The sequence below is a fragment of the Alosa sapidissima genome, chromosome 16 (assembly GCF_018492685.1).
Source record: "Alosa sapidissima isolate fAloSap1 chromosome 16, fAloSap1.pri, whole genome shotgun sequence".
NCBI classification, from domain to species: domain Eukaryota; kingdom Metazoa; phylum Chordata; class Actinopteri; order Clupeiformes; family Clupeidae; genus Alosa; species Alosa sapidissima.
This window is the reverse complement of record NC_055972.1, coordinates 17,332,615-17,345,970: the sequence shown is the minus strand read 5'-3', so window position 1 is coordinate 17,345,970 and position 13,356 is coordinate 17,332,615. Positions and strand designations below refer to the sequence as shown.

The 13,356-nt window shown below is 44.9% G+C and overlaps 1 protein-coding gene across 4 annotated transcripts; it reads left to right on the top strand.

Annotated features, from left to right (window-relative positions):
- Positions 1 to 1,057: 1,057 nt before the first annotated feature.
- LOC121685369 (fibulin-7) lies at positions 1,058 to 13,273 on the top strand. 4 transcript variants are annotated; one of them, XM_042065852.1, is made up of 9 exons: positions 1,058 to 1,745; positions 3,499 to 3,664; positions 5,266 to 5,442; positions 8,283 to 8,408; positions 9,125 to 9,337; positions 10,083 to 10,220; positions 11,161 to 11,299; positions 12,013 to 12,286; positions 12,624 to 13,273. In XM_042065852.1, exons 1-9 carry the CDS (start codon positions 1,668 to 1,670, stop codon positions 12,624 to 12,626), a joined length of 1,314 nt encoding a protein of 437 aa, XP_041921786.1. In that variant the 5' UTR covers positions 1,058 to 1,667; the 3' UTR covers positions 12,627 to 13,273. The 4 variants fall into 4 exon arrangements, with proteins under 4 accessions (XP_041921786.1, XP_041921783.1, XP_041921784.1 ...); XM_042065849.1 differs by having other exon boundaries at positions 12,013 to 13,273; XM_042065850.1 differs by having other exon boundaries at positions 1,059 to 1,745; positions 3,502 to 3,664; positions 12,013 to 13,273.
- The last annotated feature ends 83 nt before the right edge of the window (positions 13,274 to 13,356 follow it).

Sequence of the window (13,356 nt, the reverse complement as noted above, 5' to 3'; positions counted from 1 at the left end):
GCGAGGGAACATAACAGAAACGTATAATTGGGTAGAATTGTAGACCCAGCCCACATGTTACAAATATTTGCAATTCTATTGGACATGGAATTAGTCAGTCACTGCTCTCCTTCTAGAAAGAATCCAAGGTTGAAAGACGCGTAACTGAAACAACCAATGGAAACGAATTGCGCAATGTGGCTAGTGTGTCCCAAATTGCTGTCGTAAATATACACACGTAATTGAATACATTTTTAAGTAGGCTTATGTGGATTGTTGCTTATATGATAATTAAATAATTCGCTAAATCCAGCGATTAAACAGCCCACTTCTCTAGGTAATTAGTCGCCAAATGGTAGATTTTGTTGTGTGCGTAGCCTATGCACTGCCAAATCTTGGCAGTAGGTGTCGGTAGGGTACAGTAAAACAAGTAACATACGAACGCATGTCTTTGTAGCCCACGTCAGGTATCGTTTATGGTTAAAGCTTAATAATTCTTCCTATACTTTGGAGAGGTTTCTAAGAGTCGTGAGAATGAGGTCATGTATGTGTGCTGTTTCGGGGCTGATTTCAAGTTCGTCTTCGTGGGCGTTCTTGGGGAGGCGTTTAGATTAAATGTTTTTATTATGGGCCCTATAATAAAAAGTTGGCATGTCATTACGCAAACCCCCAAAGTTGCCATACTCGCGTAGACTACATTCCTCTGCTCTCTGTTCTCACCTGACATGTCCTGATCCTGGAATGGAACCCTGCCAAAAGCCCTTCAAAAATTAAGCCTGCTGCTACTTTAGATAGTCTAAAAACGAAATGAGGCAAGACCAAAATACCTCTCGGTAAAGCTTAATGTGTCAGCGCTCTTAGACCAGACCTCATATGTGTTAGCAGCCTATGTGATAAATGTATGTTAGCCTATAGCATGCTGTCCTAGAGCTAATCAAAGCTGTGCAACTCAGGAGTCAACTTCTTTTTAGATCATGACAACCCAACTTCAGTGTTTTGCAATGGACTCTTCCTTTTATTTCCAGCCTTTCTTGTATATGTTCTTTTTAATTGTTTTAATTGACCGTGCTTTTCGAAATCTTTTTATATTTTTGTTCATCTTTTTATTTGTAGTTTACTTTAAATGTTGTGTATTGCTTGCTATATTAATACATTCGCCTTGCTTTGGCATTGAAATGTTGGCGAGAAGTTTGATGACGAGAAGTTTTAATAAAATGATCTCCGAATCTCCTGGCTAGGCTATTACATGAGGAGCCTGAGCAAAGGGACTCAGATATTAGTCTACCCTCATCCACATGGTGATGTTCTGCTCCATGAACAGCCAGATGGTTTGCTGTCTGGGCAGCAATGACACATCGTTTGAACAAGGAGGAGAAGGAACATTAACAAGCGCCAGAGAAAGAATTTGAGACTATTGAGGTGATGTGGGAGGGATTACAACATCCATGTATATGTGAGACTGGAAGCTAAGGTAGCAGTTTGCAATCTCACCGCCTGAGCTCCCGGTTGCGCACCCTACTGTAGCTGCTGTGTTATGTTGATGGGGAGCATCTTCGCCGAACTTTATACTTTCACACAACCTGCGCAAAACGGATCCAGACCCAGTCGACTCCCCCAAAACGCATGAGGATTTTATAACTGTTTCCAAGAGGATACATTTTTCTAAGATTTCAGTGGACTTTAAAAACATGGCGCTTATAAATAACAACAGCTTATTTGTACTGTTGTGTTTTGCAACGGTGTGCAATTGTTTTGATGGGACGCAGGTAAGTCTCCAACTGTGTCATACCTCAAACAAGTGTCTGTCTGTAAATGTAATGAAAATGCCAAGTTGCCATGTTCCGCCTCATATGTCATTTGGAGGTAATGAAACAATGTGCCATGGCTTTCTTCATATTTTTAAGATGAGCATCAGGTGTTTAGGACCAACAGAAAGCCCTGTGGTGTGGTGTATTCACCAGACTTACTCAGACCTGCTCTGAGAGTGCAATTTTTCCTGAAATATGGTTTTGGTGTTATGCTTGCATGTATTTACCCCCTTTTTGAGTAGATCATGTATGTGCATTCCATTGCCTTGAAAGTGTTTCTCTTGAGCTCCTGAGACCTTCACATGCTCTGTTTTGCATCATTTACAAGAGCCCCAAGCACATGGTTTCAAGACCATGCTTTGTTCCCACTCAACAAAACAGCCAGTTTTGTTAAAAAGGATTGTAGTTGAAGTCATCCTTCTGAATTTGGAGTTTGCATGAATCCAATCCATCTAATCTCTCTTCCAACCTTTACTGGTAGCAATTGTCAGCGCCATAGCCTACTCGGTCCAATATCGACATTCTGGAGTATGATTTAAACAGGTGTTTTTATAGTAGTTTTTAATGAGGTTCTTTTGGTGATTTTGGATATCTCTGTGTCAGAGACACATCCACATTGCCCCATCTGGACATGGTCTCACTAGTCAGCTGTCGGCATTTCCCCTAAACGGATATGAAAACAGAGGACAGAGAGAAAGAGAGAGAGAGAATAACATCTGACTGAACTGAACTGTCCTCACACAGGGAAAACTTCTAAATCACCAAGTGCCATGCCAGATCAGTATTTTAGTGGCCCGCTTGCATTACTGCGAGGAGCACCTGTCTTAAATGTGGCACCTGTGAAGAAGCCTGAGCACCCAATTGGCCAATATTCAGAACCAAAATGTATTTGTGAGAATACATCTGCTCTTTGTCTGTAAGCTGTCACCCACTGAAAATGTGTGTGTGTGTGAGTGTGATGGAGGAATATTTGTGCTAGTGGATGACAAGGAGCCCCTGTTACAGTCTTTGCTCTGCTGTCTTTCATTTGGGCTGGCTCTTTGAAAGGACTGGAATTTGAAGAACATCTTACATTATATTGTGTGCATTGGACACTGCCTGGTTTAGTCATAGACGCCCCTAAAATGCAGAATTCATGGCTAGTCCATTTAGAGCTCACACTCTCTCCCCAACAAGTCTGGTTTATGTGCCATGAAAAATATACAGTAGAGACCAGACTTTTGGACTAAGGTCCCTGAGACATCTGCCCACCAGCTTTTGAGCACCAGTCAGAGAAAAGACTTGTAACACAGTAGCCCTTTTAAGAGCTTTCGTGAGTAATGGTGTAAGTTAAGCGAAAAACACTAATATTATTCAGCGCTATGAACAACATTCAGCGCTATGCATTTGTATGCATTGTTTTAGCTTTCAGTGAGAGAAGTTTCTCCATTTCCAAAGTTGGTCTATTGTGTTATCAAACACTGAAATGGAGATTTTGTGTGTGTGGTTATTGTGGGGAGGTTGGTGGAGTGTGCCAATATGCAATGTCAAAGTTGTCCTCGACATCACCACTTAGTGTCTGTCGTGGTGATGCATTTCTGTATGCAAAACATACAGTTGGTTTTGTGAATATGCTGCTTCCACAGTGATTAATGAACCCTCTCATGGTGTTTTGTGTGTGTGTGTGTGTGTGTGTGTGTGTGTGTGTGTGTGTGTGTGTGTGTGTTAAAAGCAGCCCTGCATGGAGAAGCACCGAGTGGTCGGAATCCTCCGTCAGATGGAGAAGTTCCTGAAGGGCCAAGAGATGCGCTTCACAGAAGGGCTGCGCATCATGAAGTCCAAACTGGCCAACCTGCAGAACTCCGTATCCAAGTTTCCCCAGGCTGACGAGTCTGCCCGTGAGTACAGTATGACTTTCCTTGACTGGAGACAGGTAAAACTGATGGACATAAAGGTTTGGTGGACAGCAGCCAGAATGTCCTCATGATTCCAAAAGCATGTGTTAAAAATATGAATAGCCTGCGTATCATGGACAGCCTGCAATACAATTCTATTGCAGTTGAGTTTCAAAGACAGAGGGTGCATTCGTTTTAGCAGGATTGAAGTATTTAGAAGGAAGGCCAGCCACCATTTACTACCAGAATATTGAATCCCTGTCATAAAGTGCTGAAGTGCTGAGACTAGTGCGGTCTGAAATATTCTAGGATGAAGCAGATAGAGGCAGACATAGTTTGTAAAAAATCAGTGGAAAGGGCATGTTATCCTATACCAAACCAAAGGAATGCATGTCATGAAGTGGTAAAACATCTAGCTGAGTGGAGGTATCATATATTTATTTGTGACCACCATACTTGTCTCATTTGTGTCTCGCTTGTTTTGGATATGTTTTCAAGTTCCAGCCTGGTTGTTTATCGAGAAAAACAATTGGATCTAGGGTCCTGGTTAAGGTGTCTGATTTGAATTGGTAAGCATTCTGTGAAGGAGGCAGCCTGTTGTTTTGGTATGCGATCTCCATTGTAAGCAGGAGAGTGTACAGTTCACTCACACCAAAGAGCAATTCTTCCAATCTCTGGGGTGCATAAAATGACTTCCTGCCTCTAGGTTCCACCATTCATCCAAGAGGATGAGTTTGAAGACGTAGTCCATTACAATTCTCCATGTGCTCTGCGGCCGACCCAAGGAAGGGGAAGTGGAAAGTGTGTTGTTTGGCAACAAACACGGGAACCATCAAGGGCCACTTTTTTCCCGGCAGCACAACACAGAGCACTGCCCTTTCACAGAGTTGCACATGAGCTCTTGGCTGCAGCGAACAAAGGTTGTCACTGTGCATTTACAGTAATCAAACCACCACTGGCTCAAATGAGGAGCAATTTCAAACCCCCAGAGTAAACCCTCTAGATCTGATGGGGATGCCATGTGGGGAGAGAGAGAGAGCGCGAAAGAGAGAGAGAAAGAAATCACAAGTTAATTCCAAGACAAAAGAGTTAGCTCATTTAGACCAAGAACCCATTACATGTACATTTTAAATGGTTTTATATTACTGACCTGTACTGTATGCTTTGGACCTTGTATGTTTTTTGGACATGGTATGTTTTGACATCTTCAAAGAGATCGTAAAAAAAGGACACAAGGGCACACAGTGTTCTCACCAGTATTGAAAGAAAGGTTTTCACAAGGCGGAAAATACTGGCTTGTTAACTCTGGAGAGTATCTGTACGCACATTGTTCTCTTATGTTTTCCAACCAGCCCCATACCCCCTGTCCAGTAATCTCTTTGGATTAAATAAGGCATTTCAGGTCTTTTCCCATGAAGAACCAAGCAAACAGTGCCATGCACGTCCCCAGGCTTGAAACAGCATTTGGGCGAACTAACATATAATTTGTCCATGAATGTCTCCCACTCTCTGTCTTCCTCTCTCATTTCATTCTCTCCCTCTTTCTGTCTTTCTTTCTTTCTTTCTTTCTTACTCTCTTGTTCATCACTCCGTGTTTTCCACAGCACCTCTTACGTGTCCAGCCTTGGAGGCCCCAGCACACGGCAGGAAATTTGGTTCCAAATATTTAATCGGTCACGAAGTCCACTTCACCTGCGCCCCGGGCTATCACCTGGTGGGTGCTGGCACACGGCTGTGCCAGGAGGATGGCACCTGGAGTGGGGCGAACGCCATCTGCAAAGGTAACTCCTTCATAACCTCACATATGTTTTACTACAGGGTACACATTTGTGGTAGTGTTCACGAGGGAGAGATGAGAATATTTTGCTGTTTGGAAGATGTCTGTCTCCAGGGTGACTGAGATGGGTAAATGTTTATTCCCAAAATTCCCTGTAATCACAGTAGATTCCGGCAGTCTTACACTTCACTAGGATAAGTTAACCTGTTGAGGAGTACGGTCACAAATATGTGATTAGAATGTTCGCGAACCGAGAGTTCCACATTATGATGTCACAATTACCCTCAGAGATTTTCCCCATAGACTGTATAAGGAACACTGAAACTATAGATTGTTTGCGTAGAATTCTAGAAGGAACCAGGAAAATAATTCACTCCTCAACAGGAGAACTGTCGACTTCTTTCAGTTGAGCTTACATAACACTTTACTCAGTTTGAGATAGTTCTCATGACCTTACACAGCTATTGCCATTGGACTTGACTGAGAGCACATTGATCAAATAGCTTTTTGGATTGTTTACACTGAAATGACTCCTAACAGCGACTGGCAAATCAGATAGAGGATTCTTCAACTTTTGAATGCCTCTGGTCCCTGGAGAACCCTGCTTTTGGAAACAAACTACTCTTCATGGAGCCCCATGGAGACCTGCTTGGTGTCCGCTGCAGGGGGAGAATAAAGGCGTCTGTCTTGAGTGTCGGCGTGTTTGTGTTGGCGGATAAAGAAGTCTGGACAGTGGCAGGCTGCTCTCTCCCCGGGCCCGTTGCTCCGCCACCCTCTCCCTGAATCGCAGGAATGCCTCGGCCAGGGGCGTCTGGGATGGGCCAGGGTATTCCGTAACACTGGGAGAAATCCCTCTGCTTCCCCATTCAGAGTGACCTCGGTGAAGGAGTCCTGTGAATGCCTTTCTAAATGGGGAAGTGGCTCTGTGGAGAGAGGAGAGGGGAACAGAGGAACAAAAAAAATCCAGAGAGAGAGAGAGATAAGGGGATGGGAAAGAAAGAGGCCATTCTTTGAGGCTTGGAGGCGCGCTCTGAGACGCACTGAATGAAGCTCTCGTTAAAGTGGCATTAAATGTCTGGAAAACACAGAAAAACACCTGTAGTGCATTCCTGGCGGGGGCGCCCTCTGTACTCTCTCAATGGCCTCCATGCTTCTCACCATCCCCTCCCCATCACACACACACACACACACACACACACACACACACACACACAGACACACACACACAGACACACACACACACACACACACACCCTGTGCCTACTGTAAAGGAATCACCCAGCGGTCATGTTTCTTCCAGAGCTTGTCCCCAGACATCGAGACCCCCACTTCCCCCTATTTAGTCAGTGCTCCCTGTAGGCAGAGGGGTTAAGTCCATGCATTTTTCATTAAATCTGCTCCATGGTCTAATAGTGTGTAACTATGCTAAGTATGCTATTGATGGCTTCCTTTGCTGGGCCTGGTCGAGACATTCCATTTAGTAAAGTTAGACCATTGGTGTGTTTGTGTGTGTGTGTGTGTGTGTGTGTGTGTGTGTGTGTGTGTGTGTGTGTGAGAGAGAGAGAGAGAGAGAGAGAGAGAGAGAGAGACAGCCAGAAAAGGGGGAAAATAGTTTAAAAGTCAACATGCACAATATCATCTCTGTGCATTTCTACCAGGAGGGGGTCGAACTTGAGCCTAAAATTAGAAGCCACGCGTGAAAAAGCACCTTTGAGATGGGGATAAAAATACCAAGGTATGCTGAAAAACATTTTAAGATATCCCAGAGAGTAAAACGGACCTTTTTGTGAAGGAAAAAAAAAACGAACAGCTGCAAACATTCTGACCCTGGCCTCCAGGGAAGGCAAATAAACAAGGAAGGATTAGAAGTGGAATCGTCCGGAATTCCATGCCTCAAGATCTGAGATTTGGTGGTGACTGCCCACCATCTTCTCTTCAAAGGACCAGACCTCACCAGTGCCAGCCCAACAAACAGAAAAGCTGCCATTCTGTGCTTCATGTCGCAACAGTCTTCCCACTGTTATTTCCCCTTTCACCTGTACAACAGTCCAGTTGTACTTTGTGTGTATCTAGTGACTTAAATTATGCAGTTTTTTCAACAAACATCACTTATTTTCAAAGCAGCAATAGATGTAAAAAAAAATGTAAAAAAAAACAAAAAAACAAGTACAATTGTCGTCAGCTAAACCATTTGAACAAAGCTGTTGCTATAGCTTTGCATTCCTTAGCATGTAAGTCCAAGTCCAATTCCAAGTCCTGATTAACATTATTCAAAGTGTTGCCAGGGCACTCCTGTGATTTTGACTGAAGTCTTAAGGGTGTTGGTTGAGCACAGCCCTGGCAGAATAATTCAAAGTAGTTTATAATTGAGTAGATGAATCACATTCTGACACTAATGAGCTACTGGTGCTTGAAATTGGGATACTCTGGAGGAGTGACTGCACAGCTGGCAAGCTTCACCAAGCTTCAGGGTTTTTTTAAAATCAGCCATTGCAACGCATCAGCCTATTATATAATTGATCATTACTGTACATTTGCTCATTTTTTAGTAACGATTATGTTTCTGTCATAGCAGGCAGGAGAACTTCACCATAGCAAAAAGGTCATTCACCATAGCCTGTTCATTCTTGATACTTGATACTGTGCCCTATTCCACTCGGGGCATTTTTAATTAAGCGCTGCTGCTAAGAGATAAGATCCAGAGAGATAGCCCCTCAGTGTTATTAAGCCCCTCAGTGTCATTAAGCCCCCTCATCACACAGCATATAGTGCCAACAGCCACCAGTCATGTACTGTATGTACTGGTTTGATGGAGTTGTGTGTCCTCCTCCTCCTCCCACACAGATGTGAATAAGTGTGCCAGTAACCCTTGCCAGAATGGAGGCACCTGTGTGGAGGGCACCAACCAGTACAAGTGTACCTGCCCACAGAACTGGAGCGGGACTCACTGCCAGCACCAGACACAGACAGGTGAGTACACAAAACACGGTCAGCAGGAAATATACACCATGTCTGATATAGTTTGTTGTCCACATCTCAGCACCGACTGTGTTGTTCTGTCCTGTTCACTGACTGTTTCTGTGTTTATGTGATAATGTGCATGTTAGAGTGTGTGTTCAGATCAGTTCCTCTTTCTTGTCAGATTCATAGTCCATTCACAACAACATACAACAGAAACTTAACACAAAACATACATTAAAATACAAGCATTGGCATTTCTTATTAAAAGACACAAACACCATTGTTTCCAGAGGGATGACTGGTATTGTTTAGTCACTAGTTTTGTACAGCACTAACAAAAGAATTAGATATGAATAGAATGATAGCAGCATGATAAATATGTTCTACAAATATGTCTATCCATGTTGTAGTTGTACACTTTCATTCAGGTGATTTTTAGAGAGAACATTATAAAATGAATGATGTTGTTTTTTCGACCTTAAAATGGCCAAATGAACCAAATTGAACAATTTGAATGATCCTGAATGAACACTGTACAGAGAGTTCAAACATACTCCTTGTGTTTGTGTCCACATGAGGTGCATGTCCTGTGTCTTTGTCTATGTCCCTATGTTACTGACTCAAAGCATGCACTTGTGCCTGTCTTGTCTGTGTGTCTGTGTGTGTGTGTCTGTGTGAATATGTGTTTTTCTACCTCTCTGTCTTACCATTTGGATATGGCCCAGTGTGGCATAGGCCCAAGTCGAGCCATAGGCCGAAGGTTAAGTTTTCTCTCTCGCGTCCTCTCTCCTTGCGTCCAGCGCCCCCTGAGTGGAGTGTGACCAACGACCCGGCCTTCAGCCGCCGGCCGCGCTGCGCCAAGGTGGACCAGGCCCAGCACTGCAGCTGCGACGCCGGCTTCCACATGAGCGGCACCAGCGACAACAGCATCTGCCAGGGTAGGCCTCCCTCAGTCAATCACGGCGCCCGTGTCCCAGGTCATCAGCCAATCACGCGGGAGGTCAGGCTGTCAAACATTCCAGCGGTGGTGTGATGTGTTGCTCCTGTGGTGCAGTAGATCAGAAGTGCAGTGGAGGGGAGAGAGTGACGAGAGAAAAGAGAGAGAGAGAGAGACAGTTTCCAGGACACATGCTGATTTATGGAGTAAGATTAACAGTATTTAATGGCCCCATTTTTTCTGGGGTTTTCTGATGGTCAAGGTGCCTGATACTCAATAAGCCATTAAACATGTCATCTGAATGGGGTGGGGTGGGGGCTGAGAGTGGGCCTCCACACACACACACACACACACACACACACACACAAACACACACACACAAACACACACACACACACACACACGCACACACACTGCTGTGTTCTCTCATCCAGGCATTTTTGCCTGTTCTCTTTTTGCTTCTCTTCCTACCCACGTGTCGTGTTGGCTCAGGCTGAGTTCTACCTTTCAACCTGTAAACGGACCCTCATCCACTTCCTCCTCCTGTCTGTCTTCCCCACCCCACTCTTTGCAGTGGCTTTATGAAAGCCACATGTCCGACAGCTGCCGTCATATGTAACACGCACGTGTTCACTGTACAGTATGGTCTCACTCTCTCTCTCTCTCTCTCTCTCTCTCTCTGCCTTTTTCCCTTTCTCTTTCTCTCTTCGCTCTCTCTCCCCCACTCCTCTTTTTGTCCTCCCCAGATGTGAACGAGTGCGAGGTGTACAAGTCGGAGCGTGGCGGGCAGCTGTGTGTCCACGCGTGCGTGAATGTACCGGGCTCCTACCGCTGCTCCTGCCCTGAGGGCTACAGGCTGCTGCCGGACGGCCGGAGCTGTGAGGGTGAGTGACCGGGCAAGACGGGCGCACGGGGGTGGGGGGGGGGGGGGGGTGGGGGATTGGGGTTAGGGGGTTGGGGGGCATATGTCACTCACGCATGTGAATGGGAACAGACATAATATTTGGATATCATATATTCGGATATCAACCATTCCACTTGATGCCCATAAACACATACAAACTCTATATACAGTACTCCACACACACACACACACACACACACACACACACACACACACACACACACACACACACACACACACACACACACACACACACACAAACGGGCACAAAAATTTACAAACACAAATACACACACAGAGAGAAAGAGAGAGAGGTGGAGAGAGAGAGAGAGAGACAGAGGGAGCGAGAGAAAAAGTAAACTTTTTACCCAAAGTTTACTCAGGGAAAGCTGTGAGCTCACCCCAAAAGAGGGTGGTTAATCAAAGACAGGAGGGTGATGGAATGGAGAACGTGAAGACAGACATTAGTGGAGAGGGTTTGGTCTGCTGAAGCCTGATGGCTAACAAAAACAACTGAGAGGGTGGAGAGGTGGTGGTGGGAGAGGTGGGGTCAGGGTTGGGGTACTTCCTCCGCGTAGCCCTGCACGGGCACAGGCTCAGGGTTTAAATCCCGCACCAAGCATGTGCCGTGCCAGCCTCTGGAACAAATGACCTCATAGCTGGCCAGCAGCAGGAATGTCGCCGCGTGCAATGGGGCTTGGGGCAAATGAGAGGAAAGAGCCAAAGCCCCGCCTACCGTCCCTCCCTCCATCTTGTTTGAAGTCACTCAAGAGCAACATCAGGGAGAAGGCCGGGGTATCACACTCACTTCACAGTCCTTTCTTTCCTGCTTCTTTTTTTCTCTCACACATTCTTAGTTTTTTTTACCATCCCTCCCTCCCTCCTTCCATCTCTCCCATCCCCTCTTTCTCCGAGCCCAGATGTGGACGAGTGTCTTACGCAACAGCACAACTGCTCCCAGGGGAAGACCTGCATCAACACGGGCGGCTCCTTCCAGTGCGTCAGCCCGGAGTGCCCGCGCTCACACGGCAATGTCAGCTACGTGAAGACCTCACCCTTGTGAGTGGGCATCCGTGGGTTTTTTACTGTGATTATGGCCAGCACTGCTGCTGTTATTAGGTTCTAGCGCAGATATTGGATTCAGTGGTTGGCCCTCAGCACAACGTTGTTACACAATATTGCTGCTGCTTTAAAGTGGTTTTGGTTCTGAAATGGCACTCATTGCCAGCCCTTTACAAATTAGGTAATTTGAAAGCAATAACGGTCCGGTAATGTCGGACTGGACTGGAGCAATCAGAAAGGGGAATATCCATATTTAATAACAGTACATTTTCCCTTGAAGAAACACAGTGGACTGGAACCATATGTAAAGAGAGAAAGTGAGAGAATAATTTGGCACATGATACCTCAGTTTTTTTGGTCAATCCTGTATATAGATGACTGGACTACATCACTAGGCAGTGGCTGCGTCTCAAACACAGCTTATGACTTAATAAAGATTTATTTCCCTCATTATCCTGACATATAGCAGTCCATCTGTGCCTTGTTACGCAAGCTTTCTGTTGCTTCCTCTTATATGTGCTACATGTGATATACTGCAATAAAGAGACCAATTCATCTCTCAAGATGATTCACCTTACCGTCTCTAATGCAGACATCTAATTCATCAACATGAATCATTGAAAGCTGTGAGTGAGAGAAACCAGGTTCTTTTAGAAATATTTCTTTTATGGTTGCTGACTGCTGGGTTGCTTTCTCTGTCCACCATACAGCCAGTGTGAGAGAAACCCATGTCCGATGGACAGCCGCTCCTGCCACCTGGCAGCCAAGACGGTGTCCTTCCACTACCTGTCGTTGCCCTCCAGCCTGCAGACCCCTGCTACACTCTTCCGCATGGCCACCGCCTCGGCCCCGGGCCGCCCAGGGCCAGACAGCCTGCGCTTCAGCATCGTCGGCGGCAACGCCCGGAGCCTGTTTGTAATGCAGCGCTCAGACCGGCAGACAGGCGAGCTGATCCTGGTACAGCCGCTGGGCGGGCCGCAGGAGGTGAGCGTGGACATGGACATGTCCGAGTACGCCGAGCGCACCTTACAGGCCAAACACGTGGCCAAAGTGCACATACTCGTGTCGCCCTACAACTTCTGAACTGCTCGCCTCACAGCCAATGAACAAATCAAAAAGTTGTGAGATATATACTATATATACTGTATATAGAGTTTGTATGTGTTTATGGGCATCAAGTGGAATGGTTGAACAACATGATATCCAAATATTATGTCTGTTCCCATTCACATGTGTGAGTGACTGACTGAATATCTTTTGTACTTAGTCTGAAAGGTATATATGTTTTGAAATGTCTTTGGTTTTTTTTTATTATTGACAGTGACAAATCTCTGAGGAAGTACTGACACTGATGTTTGGATTTTATCCTACAAATATCAGCAGAATGGGTGATCAGATGCTATATACAGCAAAAAAACAAAGTTAATTGTGAGTGGAAATCTGTGTGTGTGTGTGTGTGTGTGTGTGTGTGTGTGTGTGTGTGTGTGTGTGTGTGCATCTAGAAAGTATGTGTGTGTGGTACTCATTTTATGTAAATGAATATAATAGTAGCTCAGTGTGCATACTTAACTTTTTTTTCTTTTTTTAAAAAACATACCAAACAGTTGCATGTAGTTGAAAGATTTAGTTTCTCCAAGCAACCATCCCGACTCCAGAGAGCGATTGGGTTGCCAAAGCAGCGTGCACCTCTGCTCTTGATTTTGCACTGCCGTTACTATAAGAGACAACAAACACTTCCTGGGTATTCTTACTGGATGCTATACATTTGAAGATGCAAATTTCAAACCATTGCAATACGTGTTTTATATATGGTTTTAATCAGTTCATTTGAGGATGTTACCACATGTATTGTCTGTTTTATTGATAAAACCAGGACTACATTCAATGGGTACTGTTTATATTGCAGTTTGCTATGTCTGTGTGACTTGGGCATGATGGCAGCCAGTTCTGTATCAGGTATATACTAATCACTTTGTGCCTCTTGTCATTTTTTATTTTGTCTGTATTGCACACATTTTTATATTCAGTTGATATATCCTCAGGACACCTTCAAT

Coding starts and splice junctions, on each gene's coding strand:
- LOC121685369 (XM_042065849.1), top strand. CDS start 1,668: ATGGCGCTTATAAATAACAACAGCTTATTTGTACTGTTGTGTTTTGCA. Junction 3,665..5,265: donor CCAGGCTGACGAGTCTGCCC/GTGAGTACAGTA, acceptor TGTTTTCCACAG/CACCTCTTACGTGTCCAGCC. Junction 5,443..8,282: donor GGCGAACGCCATCTGCAAAG/GTAACTCCTTCA, acceptor CCTCCCACACAG/ATGTGAATAAGTGTGCCAGT.